Here is a 23,104-nt window from a genome sequence, read left to right on the forward strand (position 1 = left end):
TTCTTTTGTCAACAAACATTTAATTTCAGAGCCTTAAAAGATTTTGTCAACCCCTACTAAATAAAATCTAAATTTTTAAAGCTGTGGAAGCTAAACTAAAATTGATTGATATTTTCAGACTTTAGAAAACAAATCATCTAATCTTTTTAAAGGGGAAAAAATATTTTGTAAAATGAGGCCAGCTGAGTGAGGCATTTCAGTCACTACAGTAAAGAAAATAAAGATCCACTGTCCACTTTAAAATATAAAACACATAGTTTGAAGCCTCGTACTTTGTAAAAGAAGCCTTAAATATTGCTAAAACTACCCCTGATAATGAAACACATTTCTTATTTGGCTTTATGAGAGCCACAGGAGCCAAAAGTTGCTTCTCAAGAATGTGTGGAAATCCTGAGTGTGGACTACATCACCCAGAATGCAGTGCGAGCTTTAGTCACCGCACCTTCGCCGGGTGGAGCTTACAAACGAGGGAACGTCCGTGGGTTGCTGCTGAGTGAAAATTGTTTGACAGGAGGAGAGGAGACCTGCGCTCGGGGACTGACACGATAAGTTAGTTGTTGCAACACCGCATCGGCGGGCAGCTTTTCGGTCAGCGGCGAGGCCAGCCCGGGAGCGACAAATGATTTGTCGGAGTCCAAGCAGCAACAGGGCACGGAGCGAAATGTCAGCGACTGTTTCAGCCCCGAGCCGCGGAGAGCGCGACTAGTACACCGCAACGCGGAAAACATTCAGCGCGGCGGAGAGAATGCGAATGGTGCGAAGATACCGAAACCAAACAAAATGGAAACCATGTAGCATCGCTCCAGCCTTCCATATAGCTAGAACTAACGGTAGAGTAGAGAGTAGATAGCCAAGGAGCTAGCGCAGTAACTAACATATATACATGTAAAGTTATTCCCCGGAGGAGCTGCAGCGGAGCCCAGGCAGGAGGTGTCTGTTGAATCAGAGGAGTTCATCAGTGCGGACAGGAGGAAGAAACAAGAGGATGCTTCGGAGGAGACTGAACCGCTTGGTATGTGTGATTGACATCATTATTACGCACAGATTTTTAGCTTATGACACCCAGCTGTCTTGAACTCCATGGACAAAATCTGGAACGACAGGAAGCTAAAACTGGACATCCAGTTATAGAGGCTGTGTTTCTGATCGTTAAAGACCGCCAGAATGGCACAACACGTCCTGGTTGTTTTTACAGCAAACACTGTTGCAGGCACTTCCCAGCTCTCACTGGTAACCAGGCAGCTTTCATGCAATTTTCCTTTTATCTACCAGGAATTTTACTACACAAGTATGCAGATGTAAGTGAAGTCCATCCACTCAGGTTACTTTTATTTTAGTTCTTCCCGGAGGCTTTCCATTAAACAGTGCACATACTAAAGTAAAGGACCATTTAATGCAGGCAGCAGGTGACGCAAGATAGCGCTTTAATTTATTTTGCTCTGGGCAGCTTCTTCACCTAAAAAATGTGCATCTACAACCAACTTAAACAAGTTCATTTATTTCAGTAATTAAATAAAGAAAATATGAAACTCGTAGCAAATTAAGTCCTTACTATCAGAATGATATGTATTTCTGGTAAATTTAACTCTAGCTTGATTAGATGTTTAATGTTCCAGAAATGTTATTGTATGGCCAACAAAATCATGAAGAAAACGCCTGACTTGACAGTTAATCAGCTGACCGTCAATCCACAAGAATGTAACCCACAACAAGTCATTGCTCAATAAAATGGGTGGTCACAAAGTGCTGCATCCAGACACATAAAAGAAAAGTTTAGTGGAAGGATAAAGTGTAGCAAAAAAGGTGAATAAGTTGCAGGAAATTGGCAGCTTGAGAGGATTGTGAAGCCAAACCCCCATTTATAGTTTGGGGGTGATTTTCATGCCGGTATTTCTTCAGGATACAACACACACACACACGTCCACACACACATATCTAGGTTACAGGCTACAACGGATAGGCTATATATAGATGTCAGAAGTTTTTTACCTGAGCTAAGGTCCTGTATTTTATAGTCTGTATTTTTTTGAAAAATGTTTTTAATTTACTGTCACTTATTTCATTTATATATTGACTTATTTCCATCTGTAGTATTTCCACTGGGATTTTTTTCCCCTTCTACTTTCTCTGTCTGTTTATTTATTGATTTATAGTTTTTGCTTCCTTTTTTCTCTTTTGTTTTTGCTTCTGACCTCCTTCTTTGCAGCAGGTAAAGTCTTAAAGGGGGGAAGTGTTGGGAAAAGAAGCTTGATGGGTGGAAATTCAGTCAGCTTCTAAGTTGGAAAACTTTTTAGTTTTTGGATGCAATACTTGCTACTTTAATTGCATTATCAAGCCATTTACTTATTCCTAGTTTTACTACCAATTTTGGCAGGATCAGTCCTCCATAGAAACAATGAAGCATCTGGCTAATTTATTGCAGAAACAATTATGTTTGGAAAGAAATGAAGCAGAGAAGAGAACAAATAAAGGCAACCAAAAGAGTTAATGAAAAAGGCAACAAAATAGGAATGTGAATACTTTAACTTATCTATCACATGTGTCGTGATCAATTTGCCAACTTTCTTAAAATATTTTTTTTCCAACAAAGTTGTTTCTGTGGAGAGGAGACAACTGAGAAGGACAATTACAGGAAAAGTAGAGAATGAAGGAACATAAATAAATGTCTTCAACTAAAGTAAAACTCTAGTGCCATTTATTCTTCAATAGTTTTTATGCTAACAAATATAATTTTCCTTAAACCCATATGTTACGAAGTCAGCGAGATGAACCAGAGAAAACGAAACAGGCAAAGAAACAAGAGAGAGCAGCTAAAATGACAAACAGGAAGGCAGAAAGAGACAACAAATTAATACCATGTATTAGGTAATATAAGACCTGCAGACAAGCCCTGGTCCCAAAGAATATCAATTACCCAAAGTGAAGCATGTAAGGGGAAATTTCCCCATTTTAAAGAGTGAATGTTAGACTTTGATATAAATTGGTTTTCGTTAGTTTTAATGAAAGGTTTGTGTTGGAAATTGAGAGGACCATACCTGTGTATTTATGTTTAGGTGGCAAGATTTTAAGAAAACATTGAGCTGTGATATTGTGCAATATTACAATATTGTTATGAGTACATATGAACCCATATTTTTCTTTGTCCTTTTTTCCATGATCATGTTTCCCGCACCACTCTGCCTAAATATTGACATTTCTGTTATTAGAGTATATGAGTGTCCATCCACCCAGCCTTTAATATATAATTTTCTTCCAAATATTATTATTTTTTGATAACAAATAATAACTTCATATATTTATTTGCAAAGTAGGCTAAGGACAGAAAAGGGGGATTTGTTATGGGTCTAGTTTGCTACACATGCATAGCAGTGATGTAAATGACCTGATTTGCAAACGGCTGCCACACCCACCATAATTTTCACAGAACAAAGTGTGAAGAGTGGAGGGTTATCAGGGAGTTGTCAGATTTGCATGACGCTCGGAGCTCACATAGCCTGATGTAGAAACCAGTGGAGACATGTGGAGACATGATTGTACCCTCACATGTTGTGTTTTGCATTTTGTTTTAAAAACTCCATATCTGTGTCTAGATGGCAGCACAGGTTTTATGGTGCTTCTGCAGAGCTTCTCACCCACTACTTTTAAGTTTTCTTTATGTGCTTTTTCATCCAGAAATTTCATAATCTGTGTAGGTGTATATGCACACTCATAATGAAAAGAAAGTACACCTCTTTTTTAAATGCAGTTTACAGATTTTGCACATATTTGGGGTTTCATTTAGTTTTCACTTGCTGGTAAATTTAAATATTTCACAATCTGGAAAACACTTTATAGACTGATGTCTTAGACACTATATGGATAAACAATTTATTTGTTTGGAGAACTCGTTTGTAAGATTACATCCAATTATTTAAAAGAAAATCACAATAGTCTAGTTTTACAGTGGATTTCTTCATCTGTGTTTTCTACACGCTGACAAACAGAACATTTGAGTAACAATTTTTTTTCTTTGATTTTCTAAGAAAATCAAAATTAGAATAAAGTTGATCAACTGCACATCCCCACCAGAGGGTATTTTTTCTTTTTTATCATAACTATTCATAAAATAAACAACAAGCAATAGCAAAACCACCCACTCCATTTTAGGCTACTGAGACTTAAGTAATAAGATATCTGTAATTGAACCAATCATCAACAACTGGGAGACTCAAAGGAAGCATTGTGTTTTTAACACTATTTCTACAATCCCTTGACTTCTTGCAGATCTTTCTCTGCTGTAGTTCAGTGACATTTAAGGACTCTCATATTTCATATTTGGACTTGATAATTATGACGCACAGATCATAGAGTTAGTGGCAGTTCTAAAAACAACTGCATTGCAATTTAAACTAGACTATCATGTAAAAGACATTATTACTCTACTTTAAAAGCTGATAGTGGTTTAGTGGAAAAAGAGGCAATTGCTATTATGACTTTATGTTTGCATCTAATGGTTTATTATAGGCGCTTAATTACTTTTTCCCTATTTAAGCCAACAATATCATGTACACAAAGATTTAATTAACATAAAGCCGTTTCTATCTCCTGTGGTAATCATTAGAACGCTTCCTGAAAGTGGGTAACTATCTGCAGGGTTTATGAATGCTAAAGCCCCTTTTCTGCCACTTTATCATTCACTAATGCACCAGTTACTTGTTGTCACCGGTGGGCTGAATCCCCAGCACGCTGTGTGAGCAGTATAGATACTGACAGTGAAGAAGGAGAGGCAATATAATAATTATAGTGCCTGACCCTCCTCCTAGCCCCACTCTAAGTGTTGCCAGGTCAGCTGATTTTCCGGCTTCTGAAGAGGATTGCTCCTGTAATTTCTCCTCAGTGTGAGCCGTAAATAATATTTTGTGCAGAGCAGCCAGCTACACTGTCACTGATGCGCACCGTGCCGTTATCTCAGACTCTGGCTCTCTTCGTCTTGATTCACAGCGCCCTCCCCTTGCCCACGGGAGGTGCGCAAGCATCACGAAGAGGTAGAAAGATCGAGAGTGACTGCTCAAACCGAATGAAACAGAGGAAGCTTTTCGTGTCCTGCTTGATGCTTTTCATGAAACATGGCTGAGGGAATGTGTGGTGCAGGGCTCCTTGAGAGGAAGGGAGGCTCCAGCGGTTGTAATGCTCTTGACAGGAATGCAAAAAAAAACCCACAGCTTGCTTTGATGTTCGTTCAAGGCCTTGAAGGCAGCAGTGTGATCTGTGAGAGGTGGAGCCTGGTGGAAATGTGATAGTATTCTTTGTGGGAGCCCCTGCCTTCAGTCATCGGATTGTAGAACATTCACATAAAAAACAATTTCTTTTTGCGCCATGGTAACTATTAAATCTCCTCCTACTCACTAGCTCAGTGAAATTATGCATCAAGTTTCTACTTTATATTTCAACTTTTAGTGAATCAGACCACATTAGTGCTGAAGTTTGACTAGGTTTTTCTGGAGAAGAAGAGAAACTCTCTCCAGGCGCCTTCATCTTGTGCACAATGGTAGGAAATTGTCAGATATAAACACAATTGATGTTTGTTTTCAGTAAAAAAAGAACATTGTGCTATAAAACAAAATCCACCTAATAGTTATTTGTAAAGTCTGGAATACTTATTCTTGCCTAATTCTGTGTTCAGGAGTAAATTGGATCATCATGTTGCTTCTTAACATTTGCCCTCCAGAATATTTTTAGTACTGTTGTTGGTTGGCAAGTACTATTACTACATACCTATAGCTATAAGAAACAGCCTCAACAACAAGAAAATGTGCTACAAGTTACATGATGGAGGCAATTTTGCATTTAATAGAAAAGGGAGGGATTGCAGAAATATATAAATTTTGAAGTACATGTCCCTAACTTGTATCTAATTGTTGTAAAACTAATCTGCCCAGTTACCTTATAATAAACTATAGTTTAAACCAACACAAAAAATCTTAGCTGCTGTTTCCACCAATTGTTTATTTTTGCTCTGTACATTATGTTCATGCATCATGTCCTTCCTCTTGTGTACTATAGGCAGAAACACTCTTCTATTCTTGACCTGCAAGCTCTTTTTTATCTTCCAAGTGAAATTGCTATTATAAAGCTCATGTGAGAACAACAGGAAATGCAGAAAAATTTCCTACAGAATTTTTATGACTCCTAAAGTCTTCCCAGTTCCATTGTAAAACTGGCTTTAGAGTAGAGGGAGGTTAGCTTCGTCTCCAAAAAATTGAAAGATCACCTTGTGCTTTATTGTAAAACTGTGGAGATAAACCAGTCATTATGGTATGTGTAGTGTTTATAGTTGGTTAGAGAAGCCAATCTCACCAGTTTGGGTTCATTTTCCAAACCTTTGTCTCATACGCTGTGAAGCTGTGGAGTTGATCAAAAACGGGAATATTAAACATCACTGCGAAACCAAACACAAGTTCTTTGAAGAAATTTAAAAATAAACAAGCTGAGAGTCCAGTACAAGAGATCTGCCCAACACACACATTCTTTCACCGCACAGCAATGTGGATATGAGCATTCTCTGCAGATCACATGGATTTTAGGACCGCATAAAAACATCATTTAGCGATGTGATGGTGGTGAAAAAGCATTTGACTGCTGCTGCTTGGATCAAACATTGCCCAACTTTTGGTCTGTACTATTTGTCACAAAGAAAAGAAAAAGATCTGTGTGGATATGCTGGAAATGAGGCTACTTAGGACACACAAGAGGAGAAGACGTGCTGCGTTCCAGTCAGAAAGATCAACTGGAACGCCATCCGAAGCCTGATTTCCCACTGGAAAAGTGTGAAAAACTCCAATCACTCACAGTTATAACTTGTAAAACTTTACTTTTCAATATGGCTGCTTCTCACATCAATTGTAGTAAGCTGTGATGGAAACATGCTCATTTTACAAGACACAAAGTGTGTCTAAAATCAATGTGACATGCTCTACCTGCAACTCTAAACTGAAGAAATGAAAAGTGGTGTTTGCTTATGAAAAGTAAAGCTTAAAATAATGTTCGCAAGCTCACAATTAGAGGCTTTCAAACAGAACAAAATCCTCTTCGGCCGTTTGAAATTTACACCATTGTTGCTGAATTAGGAAAGGAAAGAGAAAATTATGAAGAGAAATGGCAATTTTATTAACACTGCTTTTGTTTTGTTTTTTTAGGAAGAATTACTTTTGATATTATTTTTGTGAAGGCATGAAGTTCACTCTGTTTTGCACGTCCAGGTTCAGACATGTAATGGTGTAGCAATTTGAAAATTGTGGTTTGGTTTCACACACCCTACATATGGCACACATCTTATCTGACTGGTTTTTCTGTGCATGCCTGGGTACCGCCCTTAGCTCTTCATAGTTTTCCTCATAATTGGGTCATAAATGAACATTAAGATAATTAAGTTTGTTAATGAAGTCAGAATCATCCATGTCCACATTTTGATGCATTCTGCCACATCTAGGTCACATCATACATTTGCAATTGATGGACTTTGTTTATTCTGATAATTATGTTACTTTATAGCACTGTGGGTATAAAATGGTAGATCTGTTTGGAAAGAGATGATTTGTTTCAAGAATGGTTTGTACTTTGATTGAAATGCATGCTGAGGAGATTGACCTTTCAATCATGTAGTTTTTTTATTCTAGTTTTATACAGTTTCTGTTTTAGGTCCACCTCTTCTTGTTGTGTTAAGTTTTCCATCATCTTGAAGCTATATTTACTGAAGCTTACATTTACAATACCTCTGCTTGCCCGAGGCCCTTATTTACCACAAGGTGTTGATATGTGGGATATGTGGGAAAGGTGTGAAGAATTGCTTGTATTTTAAAGCTTCTGTTTTGTATCAAACTGTGTTTCAGGTCAGGAAGGATGATACCTCAGGCCTGATATACACAGTCACGCACAGTTACATTTACAAGAGCAACGGATGTCTGTGCATGTTTACTGACGTACTGGTTTTTGCAGTTTATGCAAAGTAAATATACTACAATAAACATAACAGCCACGACGTTACCTGCTTAATGTTGTAGTTGATTTTATTGACGCAATATGACAGCAAACTTGCCAATGGGCAACGACTTTGCTTGCACTAAAGTTCTGTCAGCCCTCACTGTCTCCCTGCAGCGTATTCTTCTCCTCTCAAACAGAGTTCAGTTTCTCATCATCTTTCTCCTGTATTGGTTAGAAAACACCAGCAAGCTGCAGGATCGTTCACATCTACCGCATCCAAAAATAAGTTGTTTTTTTTTTCGTTTTTGGACAAATTTTAGCTACTTTCTTGTGACCTCAGTTGCCAGAAAAACAGTAAGGGTAGGACTGTTTTCATTTCTTACCATCTGGCCTGCTGAGTGGCGCCGCACTGTGAGGTGCACATGTGAACAAACTTTCTCAGAGAGATCAGTTTTTATGTAAACAACCAAACTTAAATAAGCCGGTGATGATTGTGTTTAAAAAAAGACTGCAGGCTCCATTCCATTGACTACGTTAGACCAGCAGGAGATTTTCCTGTTACCACCATTTCACAGTATATTTTCACTAAACATAATCTGATTGCTTTATTTTAACACATTACTATTACTGCAAAAATAAACCTATACGTTATAAGACATTATTAGTTGTCTTATCTTTGATAAATAGTTTTTTTTGTAATTAATGTTCATGATGTTTTATATGTGCTGTTTTTATAGGAGGCATCTGACAAATTATCTAAACCAAATTTCCATTTGATGAACAGTAAAGTTTTTATCTTATTGTTTGTATGTGTTATTTTGATTTGGTACAAACATTTACTGGAAGAGGTGTTTATGACGCAATGACGCGACTCCGAGTGGGTTCTCGGGTTGTTAAATAATAAACTCTGGTTAAGCACTTGAACCGCTCTGGTGGAAAAGCTCTAACTGAGATCTATCACCTGGAAAAGATTACAAAGCCAATTTTAAGGCTTTGGGACTCCAGCAAACCACAGTGAGTGCCATTTTCCAGACATGGAGAAAATGTGACTTTCTTGCTCTTTTTTACTCCTAACATTACTCTAAGAAGTGCATGGATGACTTAAATGACAGGTCGCAGGCCTCACTTACTTTGTGTGTATGGTTCAGTTTGAAGAGCTAGACAGCAGAAAATTGTATTCCCGTTCCACCAAACAATAATAAAAAAAGGCCATATTAACAATCCTTTGGATAGACAAGAAAAACTTTTTGGAAAATCTGTGTCACTTCTATTGTAAAACTCACCCACATTTTAGAAAAAGAACATGAGGCATCAGACAAACCTGGTGGGGGTAGTATGATGCTCTGGGGCTTTAATCACGAGTCCTGCTCTCTACCAGAAAATCTTGGAAGACAATTTTAGGACACCAGTTCCTTACCTTAATCTTAAGCAACTCCTCAAGTGGCTTTGAAAAAGAAGAAGGTAGTTTTGGAGAGGACTGCTTAAATTTTGTGGCTAAAATTAAGCAAATTTACAAATAAAAGTGGGCTAAAATTTGTCTTTGGCGATATGAAATACTCAAATGGTTGATGGCAGCTGTATAGCAAAACACTCAAGGCCAGGTTGGTGTGGCTGCTTTTTGTTATTCTAAGGAAATTTGTATTTCATTAATGAATATAAAAACTTGAAACCCAAATTTTGTATTAACTTGCTTACTCTCTTATAACTTGAACCAATGAACTGTGACAATCTGTAAAGGGGAATATGCCTTTTCACAGGACTGTCATGATTTTGATATCTTGGTTTTGCTGAATGTTCTGTAATGGTTAAAATGTACAATATTCATAACTCAGTTTTGATTAAGAAAAATGCTTATTTGTTTCTGGAAACAAGTCTGATTGAGTCTCTTGGTTGAGCACATAATAGTTTATTTGTGGGGCCACAAACCATGCTTGGAAAGTAGAGGTGCTTGATTCATCCGGCCTGTTTGATCAAGAAAAATGCGTATTGATCAGAGCCGTGCACAGTTTTGCCGCCATCATTCTTGCAGCCGGGAACCTGCTGCTGGCGAACAGAATTGCTTACTGTGATTTCTTTCTCTCCTCTCCGTTCTCCGTCTGGCCTCTTGCACTCTGTCCAATAATGGAAATGCAGCCAAAGGAGCTCATCTGCAACACGCAGCGGGATAATAAATATATTTAGTGTGGTGAGGAAGGCGGTGTGAAGAAAAAACCGGATGAAATATGGTAGAGGAGACTGCAAAGCCCTGCGTGACTCACTTAAAAGCAAGAGGAAAACCGGAGGGGTACACCCTTGCCTTTTTGCTCCTCTTCTGTCACTTTTTCTGCCTAATGGACAGACTTTTTCAGATGTGGATAACATAGGAGTGGGGGTGGGGTTCTGGTTAAGTGACCAAAGATAGCTTTTTGTGGCAGTTTCTACTTCCAACCAGAAGCCAGATTGAATTCTCAGTTTGTACCTCTAAATAATTCAGCTAACTTCATTTATTTTGAATTCCTTTCACATTGCTCCTCCCTTTTCTCAATCTCTATATTTTCTTCAGACTAGTAGCACTTAGAAGTCCTCCAAATCGTCCATATATGTATAAACAGTCGTCCCTTTTGCCGACTCCAGCCTCAGCATTAGTCGGAGTGTTCGCAGTGAGATGTGAAGAGAATTTTGAGCTGTGTGTGTTTGGACTGTGTGCAGCTATTTCTCTTTCTGTCTCAGGAGGTTGAAACGGGGTAGAGGTGTCAACATCTGTGACGTTTCGTCATTCTAGTAATGAAACAATCTAATGAAGACATCGTCTGGATTTAAGAATGGGGAACACTGAGATTTAATGGGTAATATTTCTTTTAAAAAATCACCCGGTGTATGTTGCACTGTTTATCTCTGCCATACAGTTCCAGCCAAGCCTGTGGTGTAGCTTGGTCACAGCGAGAAAGTTTCAGTTTTTAATGTCACACTTCTTTTGGAGGAAATGCCTGTTGAGAAAACCACAATCAACCATGTGCCCTTAGTATTGAAAGGAAATAAAGCCACATTGATTTTTGTCATTAGTCTTGTTGCCCTCCAAAGTGGTGTCCAAGAATAATTAATTGAATAGCAATTACAGCTAGTGTAGCACAGCCCGTTATTAAAGATAATGTCATCAGTAGTGCTGTAGCTGAGATGGAGATTTTTAAAGCACGTCAGCAGTGGGATGTACTGTAATTGCCTTCTCGTTGGTATTGCATGGCTCCATGCCAGCCACCGGTGGGAGGAGAAAGCTATTGTAATGTGCAGTTTAGTTAAGTTTCAACCCAGGCTCCACATGAAAACAGCGGCCAGATCAAGCACCTTTGTCTAAGTGCCAGAGTTTGTCCCACACACACAAATGGAGGGAAGAAACTGTGTGCACTTGCCTGGAAATGCCATACTCCATTTAAGACGACACCGCTTTAAACTCTCTTTAATTATAGATAAGTGTTACTAGGCTGCAGCTTAAAATTGTCTAATTTTTTATGACCTTAAAACAACATGTTCAGAGGTTCTAGAAAATATCCTGTGAAAGCTATCTATGTAGGACTTTTTGGGATAGCAAGTCTCTGAACTTGTATGTGAATAAAGTTTGAAACGTGTATAAGTATGGATACTGCTGTTAAGGTAAATCAAGGTTTTAAAATGTTGCCATTTCAAAACTGCAAAAACATTGTGAAATACTTTTCCTTCTATTTAGAGTCTTTTTATTGAGATGCCAGCGTGATCAGAGTTTCTTTCAGCTGTAATTAGCAATTTAGTAACAGCAATAACCTTCTCCCTCTTGACAGCTATTATGGAAGTTCTGTTATTTTATTTTATACATGAATTGTGCTTTGAAACAAACATGGACATGCCACATGGAAAGCATATTTTTTTTAGAGATCAACTAGAGCACCAGGGTAAGTTGCACTGGTTTGTGTAGTTGATTCACTATGTAGTAGCCGACTGAGCTGTCAGCTGATTAACATTTTCCTGCATTAATTCGTACCGCAGTAGAAAGGATCTTTGCAGGATTCATAACCTTTTAGCTCAGAACAACAGAGATCTGTCATTAGGCTGTTTGTGTTTGTGAAGCTAATATTTAAACAGACAATGGTGTATTATGTTGTCTGGAAGGTTTACGACTTCATTGATGCAGGTACAGGAGCTATACTGACCTTTTTACGGTGCTCTCAAACATCAGTATTGTAGCGCTAGCTCTAAGCGTTGGCACAGATAGGATGTGGCATCCATCAATAGTTTCTGTCTGTCTCTGAGGGAAAGTACCTCCCAACAACGCTTTTGTGTTTACCATGTTGGCTAAAGGGGGTAGTGTTTTTTTTTGTTGTTGTTGTTTTGTATGTGTTTGCCATGTTAGTTTAAAACTTGAAGCAACTTCTAGCTTGGAGAGGAAATGAGCTGAATGTCTGTTATTGTTGGAGGGAATGTGACAATTTGGGCAAAGTTTGTATCAATTCTGTATCAGTTATGTTGAAATATTGATTATTTTGACAAACCTAGTTGGAATATATTGGTGTGTCTCCACTTTACTCAATGTGTCATTTAACCTATCAGAAGTTTCCAAAACCATGACATCATCAGCTGGAATTTCTTTCATTATTTAAAGACATAATAATCATTCTGTATGTAAACTGCTGATGACAAATCTCTGACAGATTCCTTCTCTTATTAGTGTGGCATTTAGAAAATAGAAATAATTTTGTTAATTATAGCTGACCTAATTGAGACAGTGAGGGAAAAAAAATGGCATATCTTTTTTTCGGTGTATGTAAGCTTCTAGCCTCGACTGTAGTTTAAAGTCAGTTGTGCATCTTTTCCACTTGTTGCCGTTGGTAGTACCATGTGGTAGTCATTTGACTTTTCAAAACTTCTTTTTAACTCTAGGTGTTGCAGAAATAATTTGCGAAATATCTAACTGTGGCATTTCGAGGCAGCCAAATGATTGAGCAAACAAGTTGCAGTGTGAAGTCTCGATGAGTTCCCCTCCTCCACATTGTCGAGGGACATACTCTAATGTAGGCCAGTACCAGCCAATGGTACTGTACACTTTGTGTTTTGTGCTTCTGTAGGGATTCTAGAAGAACAATGAGCCTTTGCCTATCCACAACAGCTCCTTAGCATCAGCTCTCAGTTCAAGCTGGGCCGTCGCTCCTCTGTGAGGTTATTCATCACTGTGTGCAGACAGCAGACGGCAGGGATTAATGACTTTGATATGTGGCTTTTATACACAGACCAGGTGTTGGTGAATCCAGAATGAAGGTAAACATTGTTATAGTATCACTATAAATCTCATATTTGGTGTTTTATTGATGTTGATCCTTTTTGTAAAACCATTAAATTATATTTATGTATCATATTTGTTCTTACCATCTGTCACTGTGTATTATGTGAAGATCTCTTGCATTATGGGACTTGTTTAGTTGCTAAATGCTTTTAAAAAGTTTTGAGCCTCTTTCCGAAGGTCTAATTAATGAATATATAACGACGACTGCCTTAAAAACCGTTTGATTGATTTACAGGTGAATAATGTAGCTATTGTTCATGCCTGCTTCCTGTCTTTGTTAGCAGTTCATTTTTTCACTCTTGATTGTCTCCAGACAATAGATGTAATCTGTACCTGCTAAGGTGTAATTTAAATCAAGTTATTTCAGTAAATAAACTTATGATTGGGTGTGCCAATGTGACAGAAGTGCATCAAATTTAGGAAAGAATGAAAATTTGACAGTTGAAATTTTGAAAATCTCTTTTTTACTGTACCATCAAACTAACTGAAAAACTGTATTTTGAATTTAAAAAGTGAAAAACATCCAGCTAAGTGAAACACAGTATGCAGACCAAATCCATGTCATCATCTAATTGCTGTTAATAAAATACTACTCTGAAAACAGCTAAAATAACTTAACATTGTTAGTTACATTTATGCTTATTTCTTAAACTATAACATTTATTATTTTTTTATTCTTAAAGGTAGGTAAATTATGGAATAACAGCTGCTTAATATAATTGGAATCTTGTGTTCTTTTTGCACAAAATATTGCACCTTTTGGTCATGGTGCTCTTTACGTAACATTACATAAATATTTTATTTTTCATCACAGGTGCTACATTGCATACTTCTTTGTCAAAGTGAAGACATTTTAGGATTTAAGTAATTGGGCTATATGCCCTGGTAGCTAGTTTTCTCAAATCAGAAATGTTAGAAGTTATTAGTATGTTTTGACTACCTATGTTTTGTGACACAAAACAATTATACAAAGTATATCTTGTAAGCAAACGAAATGTGTTAGTCTTCTTCCTGCCAGTTGACTTGCAGTTTGCAGCAATAAGTGTTGGAGGGGCCTACTCTGCACCTGAAGAAAACTTGTTTTCTCTGACAGCTCATTAAAAGGACTTTTTATTGTAGGAACAGCAGAATGGAAAACTTTTGTAGTTTTGAATCTGTAAATTTTAAAACCTTTGTGTGTCTTAATGTTTGTCATTGACCTACTTTTCATGTAAACTGTTATGAAGTTCCAGTGAAAGGAGGGAAATAGAAGTGATGCATCTTCACAAGAGCTTATCTACCTTACAGAAAATTTTATTAGGCATTTTGTCAGCACACTCTAATCCCTTGTTATATTATCATATGACCCAGCCATAGTTAAAAGTAATAAGAAGTGATCATGTTAGGGAGAGACAAAGGAAGACTACAATATTCATTACTACTCTGACTCCAAACAATTCCCTCTGTGAATGAAAACAAAATTTTTGGGACATTTGATCCCACTTTTATTTTTTCATTTCTCGCCATTAAACGTTTACCTACATTTTATATCCAGCATCAAAGATCAGCGTTGCCTTGTGAAACGTCCCTCCTGTGCAACGAGATTATAAAATCACTGTCTCATGCCACATTTAATAGCATGAGACAGTAAAGTTGGCCTGTTAGAAATCCACTCGAACTGAGAGCATCGTCATAAAAAAACCTGATGGAATCGATGAGAGGCACCTGGAGCAGATATTGTATGCCATTAAAGATCTCGGTCATTTACGCTCACACGTCACCTTTTATCCGTTTTCAACCTGGTTCCTATTTGCATAAAATTGCATGGCACAGATCCTAAGCTCCTATGGCAACATGACCTAATAATTAATGACTCATCTCATTGCAGTGTTGTAAGTACAGGTGCAGGGATTAAAGAGGGTTTACCCATGCAGACTGTTCGTTACACTGCTCCCTCCTAATTTAATGTGTTGAAGTAGTTTTTTTTCTGAGTGGTTTTCTTTGATGCTTAATGGCATAGGTCCTGTACTTTGTTGAAGCCTGTTTTTTTTTCTTTTCTTAACACACGGCTGCAAAACCACAAAAGAAGACTGATGAGAGCAAAATAGGGTCTATTCTATTCTTCTGGGCTTACAATTTTCAATTTGATTCAGCACTTTCGTTAGAAAATGTTGCGAAAATCAATTTTTGGTTGGCCGCAAATCTATAAGTGTCAGATTAAATGATGATATACCACTGTCACACTTGTTGCTTCTAACCTTGTTTTCCATCTGCACATCCTTGTGTCAACTTTAAGTCTGAACATGTAAACTGTAGGAGCCAGATCCATGTAAATCTTGACGTTCAGCAAAACATTAAACATGCAAATTATAAAACGTATAATAAAATGTTTTCTGCCAAATTGAAGAAAATAATTATCAAAATGTGTACATTTTTACATGACAACTATGACAAAGACAATTAGATGTGGTGTTTTGCACTTGTGTTGGTTTGTCTGGTAAGATTGCACAGGAGTGCTTAAACCTTCCCAGGGGAGCATTTAGGACTCGGATACCAAATTTATAGTTCTCCTAAAGTAACTCTAGATTGAATCAAAAGACTCCCAGCTTCAGGAAGTTATATATGAACATTCAAGACATTGTAGGTTGAGACTAAAGGGACTGAGAGTTATTTATTGGTTTAATATAGTTTTGATTTTGGCAGATTTATTTTTTTCACCCAGGCCATCAAATAGTCTGTGGTATCTATAACTAATATTAAGTAGTGACGCTCATATTCCTTTTTTAATTAGACAGCTCTTTACCAAACAGGGAAATTAGGAAGCCTCTATTAGTGTTCAACAGTATTTTCAGCTTAACATGATTTCTCTTTTATTACACATTGTTTTTAGGAAGGAAAATGTTTGAGGTTTGCATATTGAACTTTATTCCAGTCATAAAATTTAAAGTCAAAAAATAATTTAGATTTTGTTTACTCCATTGCTCTTTAGCTATTTATAACCATCATGTAGAAGGTGTGCAAAATGTGCCAGTAAATTGTGTAGTGACATGGTGGGGAAATAAATTCAATTGAATGGATAAAGATTTAATTTGGATATGTGTGCAGAGATAAAAATTACCAGTGGCAGTTAATCTACGGTATGTTATGTTTATTAGTACCATTTGCTTTTTGTTGACTGCCTTAATATAATATAAATCTTTACATAAATCAAGTTTTTCCAATAAATTGCTGTAATCTATCATCAGTATATATTTTTTTGGGGGATGCATGAGCAGGTCAGCCGAAAACGCGTTAATGAATTTAATTTATCCTAATCAAAGTTACACATGTTATGAATAATTAAACATTGAAAGCTTTGACATTTTCCCCTCGGTTATTGGTTGGTAACTGGATGAATGGGTATTGTGAGGGGAAAAAAGGAGAGTAGTCACTGAACAGGGAGATGGTGCGACAGGACGCAGTGTCATCAGACCAGAGTCATCACCAGGAGTTTGGCAGTAGCTCAGTGCAGCTTTGCATTCTCCCAGCTCTCTGTGGAGCATCTTTCCTTCTTCCCTTTGCTCCCTGCTCATTTCACAATGTGTTCATAATTCAATTTAGAGCATAACTCAATGTAAAGTTTCAACCTCAGTCAATTCTCTAATGCACCATTTTCTGGCTCATGCTTGCTTTATTGATCTATGCTGATGCTGTTTCATTAAGAATGAATCTACAGTCTGATATTGACATACTGACAGCTGACTCTTTTTCTTACTTGCTAATGTCTTTGGCTTCGAGTGGCTCTGTTTGACCTTTGATGATGAAGCAAATATGAAGAAAGTAGTGCGGTTTTTTTCCTTACATTAGCATTCCATGTTTGTCTCTCAGCTAGCTAGTGTTCATATGTGTTTTGGATTTACGTGTTTGCTTAAAAATGGTGTGGCCTGTCATCTGCCCTTCATTATATTTCACAGTTAATGCACCACTGCATAAATGTCTGTTCAAAGGTTCCTCTTATAACACTAACGGCCTACTGCAACAAGTATTACCTCATTTTCTTCTGCTTCAGCAACAGTTGGTTGCTACCCAAATATTTTATTTTTATTATTTTTATTTTTTAAGGAGAACAGAGATGGGGGGTATCTGCAGGTTGTTGTACATCTCTGGAGCTGACCCAATCCACTTAAATGCGGTCACTCTACTAGATAGACTCTTAACTTCAGAACAAGAGCACATTAGCATGCCTTTTGCACTATTCGGTCTTTAGTCTTAGGTGTTAGGGACTAATTGAAACTTGTAAAGGCCAGCCAATTACCAATTTTGACTTCCTGACCTGTAAGTCGAGACTCCTTCACCTGTGCTTTGACTTGTGAAGAAGGAAGTTGCTCTGAGTGTCCTCTTCAAAAGTTTTAATCTTGTTTCCTTCACTGGTTGTTGATGCAACCAGTGAAGGGAAGGGAACAGACTTTTCAAAGGTTTGGTTCTTCTGACATAATGTAGTGAGAAAGTGAACCGTGCCAGCTGAAAATGTAACAAATGTTACAACTTGGGTGCTCGATCTAACCGAGTCTACCAGACTATCAGATGTGAAAACACCCTAAAAGTAGAGATACATGCTATATATTGGTAAAAGCCAATGTTTTACACTCTATTTTGGCCCCATAAGTTAAAGAGTGCTGATAATAACAGCTAATAGTTATTTCCCTCTTGTTGTGGTTTGTGTTTTGATGATGCACTGCAGGATTGGGGGGGTGTCGAAATGATGTGGAAAGGTTAGGAAGACTATTGGTAAATGTCAGTTAATGGCCATAAAAGCATTATTAATATTAGTTATGGGCCCAAATTTATCATATCCGTGCATCCCTTGGTAACCCTTAGTAATTCAAAAGTTTATAAAATCTGAGTCCAGTCAATCAGTGGATCAGCTGTGAGCCATATAGCTGGTCTTGGTTGCCGTTTTGCATAGCAAAGCTGGTTATGCATGAGTCGTCAGATCTTGTTACACTTCCTTTTTTTCCTCACACTTCTCCTTTCCTCCCCTCTTTTCTGGCAGCCAGGTCCATCCGGTCCTGCTGAAGGAGCGTCGGTATACTTAGTTGGATGTTAATCTTGACATCCATACTGAGGTGTGAACATGGCTGCATTATGTAACCATGTTGGCTCTCTTCTCCAGCTTGATCTGTAGCAAAAAGGGGGAATTGTCTCAAAATGAGCATTACGGATTTGGATTTATTTGATGTTGTTTTGCTCATAATTAAAATTTAGTAACTGTTTAAGTGGAGGTCATATTGGCAGTGTCATTATTGTGTATGAATTATTCTTCCAAGTGAGGATATTTTTTAATGTAACTTCTTGTCAGAAACAGCCTTTGTGCAGCCTGCAGTCCAGGTGGCCGCCATTCGCACCTTCTCTGGCATTTGTCCAGGATCAGATGTTCATGGTAATCTGTCCTCTCACCCCACATGCTGCAGATCCCCTGCCAGTAGAATAATAATGATAATTCAGCAACATAAAAGTTGCTGTACAGTACAGCTTGTTCTGGAAGTGATAATGTTATTTAAGAAATGTGAATGGCAGCTACTTGGATAATGTTTTGACTGTCACAGTAGAACAGAAGGACATTGTTTGCAGCATGAATAAGCTAATCCTGCTGAAAGTGATTCAGTCCTTCACAACAGTGGATGTGTTTGAGTAATTACCATTTAAATTTATTCTTTCATCTTTGGTTTTTATTCTAAACATGACAAGTCTTCTGAAAGTGCACTCCATTAATTTTAATGGGTTTTTTTTCAACTTGTCAGTGACAGAGTTACTGTGTAGATCCCAGTCTAAGCAGATTACATTTCACTGGAGAATTATGCTCATAAGCAAAAAATACAAACTGTTTTTTAAATCATTTTCTTTTATAATTTGATAATAAAAACAGTTTATAGAAATGTTGTTTTAATGAAGAGATTGTCTTTTATCCACTGACTGTGAGGCTTTCCTAAAGCTATCAAAAGGTAAAGATATTAAGGCAACAAATTAAAGGCAAATCATTTGAATATTCTTTTTAGGAAAGAGAGAAGTGATTTTAGGGGGCATACCTACCAAAATACTTGAAGGAACTCCATCTGTTCTGCTATCGTAGTTGCATTCAAAAAGGTTAGGACATTAGAAAATGCAAAATAAGTGTAAGTTTGATATATTTACAACCAGACATTTTTTTTCATACATGTTTTCTTAAAATTTACACGTTCTGCTGCTCTTAACAAATCTACATTCTGACTACATGGACACAGATATTTTGGTTTTGTGGCAAAGATATTTAGTTTACTTATATTAGCCACTAATATGGACATCTTCATCAGACATTAAATCCTAACATTGCCCACATATTTATTTTGTTTAAAAATCCACAAACTAACAGCATACTTTGTTGCATTTATGTGTTTAATAAAGCATTTTTGCAGAGTTGGGCATAAATTTTAATGCATAAATGTGGTCGTTTTTGTTATTCCCACTGCTACCAATATTAAAAATCCCAAAACACATTTCATTCATCCATTTTATGTTTTAGTGATTAGAAAGGAAAATCTGACTAAACAAAGATAATATTCATTATTTACCAAACACAATTATGTTACCCACATATGGAATACTTCTTTACTTGACAATAAAAAGCTAAATGCCACCTGTGTTGGTTGTAATCACATTTAATGTTCGTGCCAATATGCAAATAAACATCTAGTTAAGCTCACCTGTCACCTGAGGAACAAACTCAGGTTGTTGCTGACTTCTAAAAGTCAAATACAGTTAATGACTTGAAGTGTCCATTATTTAAATGTTGTTTCACAATTTACCTTTATCACATTTCCATCCTTGCTCCTAAATTTGTTTAATTCTGCTGCCTCCCTGTGTTAAATGGTGTAATAATGATAAATGCATACCCAACACTTGACCCTCTGCTTTCAGTTGTGAATTAGGATGTAGATTCACCATTTCCTCTGCAGTTACAGTAAACTGTCTTTTTTTCCCCCCAGAATTGCCAATTTAATGACTAGATTATTGTGGGCTAGAAACTAATCAGAGCTTTTCTCTTGCAGTTAAGAAGTTATGCTTGGTTACAGATTATTAACGAGGAAGAATTGATTCCTTTGATTCATTAGAATTTTCATGTTCTTTTGAGGCTGCTTATGTAACTTGTTTTTGTTTTGAGACTTGCATAATACACCAAAATTCTTGGAAGGTTACCACAGGCTATCATTAGATCAAAGTTATGTGATAACTATAAAACATAAAGCCCTCTTGTGCTTGCAAAACATGGAGGCATATTGCAAAAGGGTGTGATGAATAATATATTGCACTGAAATAAGTGCTATGCATTACATCTGTTTTATGGATTTCCCCAGTACTTGGTAAGATGTGACTGAGTTTATATTGGTTGCTGAAATACACTGTGTGCTTTTAAGTACAAGCAAAGTCATACATTCTCCTCATTATGTTATCTGTAAGAGAAACTGTGTTTCCATTAAAAATGTATGCAAATATTTGTCTAAATTCTACTAATGTTGAACCCCCCCCCACAAATTTAACAATTACTGTGTTTCCATTAAATAAGAAATGACATTAAAATTACACATGAATAAGCTTGTTCCTGCAATAAGTCATTACATCTGATGCTGCCATTTTTAAAAAAAACAGTTACGTGAGATATATTCATCGTTTTTGACAGCAGTAAGAGCTGGATACTGGTCACGTCACTTTTGTAATGCGAAAAAGTGTTTCCATTGCAGGTTTGCAAAATACATCTATTTTGATACGGCTGAAAAACCACCTTATCCTCGCACAAAAATATTTTATCGAAAAATGTGAGATTTTTATTTTTTTTTTTTAAATTAACGGTGGTCGGTCTACTTTGATGCACGGTTGAAGGCGTCCATGTGTAGATCTGGGATTGAAAGAATGATGTGTCTTCACAGACCGGGTTTCTGTATCTTATTTTGTGGAAAACAATCAAAACAGTGAATTATTTCTGTAGAGAGCATTTCATGTCTGGAGCTCCTAAAGGACTTTTTAAAAGGTTGATAGGTTAGTGTATCCATGCATCATGGAAATATAATAAAATGTGCTGCGTCATGAAAAAGAAACTCTACTCATAAATCTAAACAGTATTGTTTTGCCTGGCTTCTTCAGTTTAATATCTCTTTGCATTTATAAGTCACCAGTTGGGAGAAAATAAATTAAGTTGTACAAATTGTATTTTTGGCCCACTGTCCTTTGTCATACTCCCCTGGCTTGTGTCCAACTGATTTCCAATAGAGTGCTTTCAAAATAAGTTAAGCACTTATCAATTCTGTAACTTTTTTCAAAGAAGCTGAACTTTGTTTTTCACATTGCTTATTCAGTACCTAAACTTTTAAATTATAAATATGTCTTCTCTTCTATTTTGCTTCATTTCCTCTCCTCACCTCTATCCCCTACTTTCACCTCTAGTTTGGTGGTGATGAGGGACGAGTTCACAGCAGAACGATCTACGTTGGCCATAAGTCCTGTCCCCCCAATGAGGCTTATATCCCGCCCAAGTTTTGCGATAACAGGATTGTGTCCTCTAAGGTAAGAAACACACTTTGGTTCTGCTCAGAACTAGCATTAACATTCACCTTACAAGAGCCGATCCTTTGTGAAAAGAGCTCGAGTTTGAATGCGCCAAAGATCCTTTACGATGCAAATAATACTGTCAGCTCAAAGTCACATTAGGAGGTAGTACGTTTAGATTATAATACACTGGTTAACAGGTTTTTTAACCTGTTTTACACCACAACTGACTCTTCTTTTAAATGCTACGTGTTGAATTATAATGGCTGGTTCAAGTTGCTGAAGACATTTGTCACCACTGCAAGACCAGAAATACCAACAGAATATAAAAACCAAACAGATTTTTTTTTCTCCTGTGCTTGACTGTGAATTGTGCTTTACCTGCCTTAAGGCATTTTCTTCACTTGTTTAACTCCCTGAATCCAAAATGAGCACTCTCTAGCATTCCCATGTCTTTGTTCCTCCTCCATCTTCCTGTTCTCACGCTTGTCTTTGCTTGTCAAATGATCACCCTTAACCAAGGGTGATCATTTGTCTGTCAAGAGAGCACTGACTGGCAGTGAAATGCATGGTTGCTCATAATGAACTGGAAGCATGTGAAATTGGTTGTTTTCCCTACATGCTTAGACTCCCCCCACCTATGTTCTACCTGTCCTATATCAGCAGCAAGCTCAGACCGGTATCGCTGACTGGCTCTGTGGCATCATCAGTGACAGGGATGGGGAGGTGGAGAAGTCTGCGTGAGAGAGACAGTCATGGGATTTATGGTGGTGCAGACGGTTTCAGTGTACAGGCCAATCAATTGGCTCCTGCCGGCAGGTCAAGATAAACGGCCTTTAATTACTCCGGCTGTAGGGTTTATGTTCACCGCTTCCTCTGCACTCCATCATATTTTTGGTTTTGCACTCTGCAATGACCAAAACATTCGTTTCCTCTCTTGCATTTGCTTCTTCTGCACCACCACCCTCAGCCCCCACCCACTGCTGCCACCCCCCTTTTTTCTCATTACTTTTACTCTCTTTTCTCTCTAGCAAAATGAGATGGGCCATTCTGCTGCCACTGCATTTCAACACTCCCCAAGCAGACTTTTTCCTATATAATCAGTGCCTCCATGCTGTTTCTGTGCAAGTGTGTTGTAAATGTATTTGCAGGCATGTGTTAGCATTTGTGTTACATTGTTTTGCAGATCAGTTGCGTCTTGTTGAGACTTGTTCACAGAAAGTCAAGCAGATAAAATGTGTTTCTTTATAGCCAGTAGTATCAATGGTCATGGTCACTTAAACAAGAGCAAAAACAACTTGATACTGTGGTTCGCTCCACATT

At 37.4% G+C, this 23,104-nt stretch overlaps 1 protein-coding gene across 7 annotated transcripts in view; it reads left to right on the forward strand.

Annotated features, from left to right (window-relative positions):
- The first annotated feature begins 459 nt into the window (after nucleotides 1-459).
- The window catches only part of atp11c (ATPase phospholipid transporting 11C (ATP11C blood group)), a 54,576-nt gene continuing 31,931 nt past the window's right edge, over nucleotides 460-23,104 (forward strand). For 4 of the 7 annotated variants that reach the window (XM_028009271.1, XM_028009269.1, XM_028009273.1 and 1 more), the window contains exons 1-2: nucleotides 460-1,012; nucleotides 21,680-21,799. In XM_028009271.1, coding sequence (XP_027865072.1) covers nucleotides 986-1,012; nucleotides 21,680-21,799 — 147 coding nt within the window. In that variant the 5' untranslated portion in view covers nucleotides 460-985. Of the gene's footprint in view, nucleotides 1,013-13,113; nucleotides 13,222-21,679; nucleotides 21,800-23,104 lie in introns of those variants that run through there. The other 3 variants (XM_028009268.1, XM_028009270.1, XM_028009272.1) reach the window with 2 other exon arrangements.

This window comes from Xiphophorus couchianus, chromosome 23 (assembly GCF_001444195.1).
Source record: "Xiphophorus couchianus chromosome 23, X_couchianus-1.0, whole genome shotgun sequence".
Taxonomy (NCBI): domain Eukaryota; kingdom Metazoa; phylum Chordata; class Actinopteri; order Cyprinodontiformes; family Poeciliidae; genus Xiphophorus; species Xiphophorus couchianus.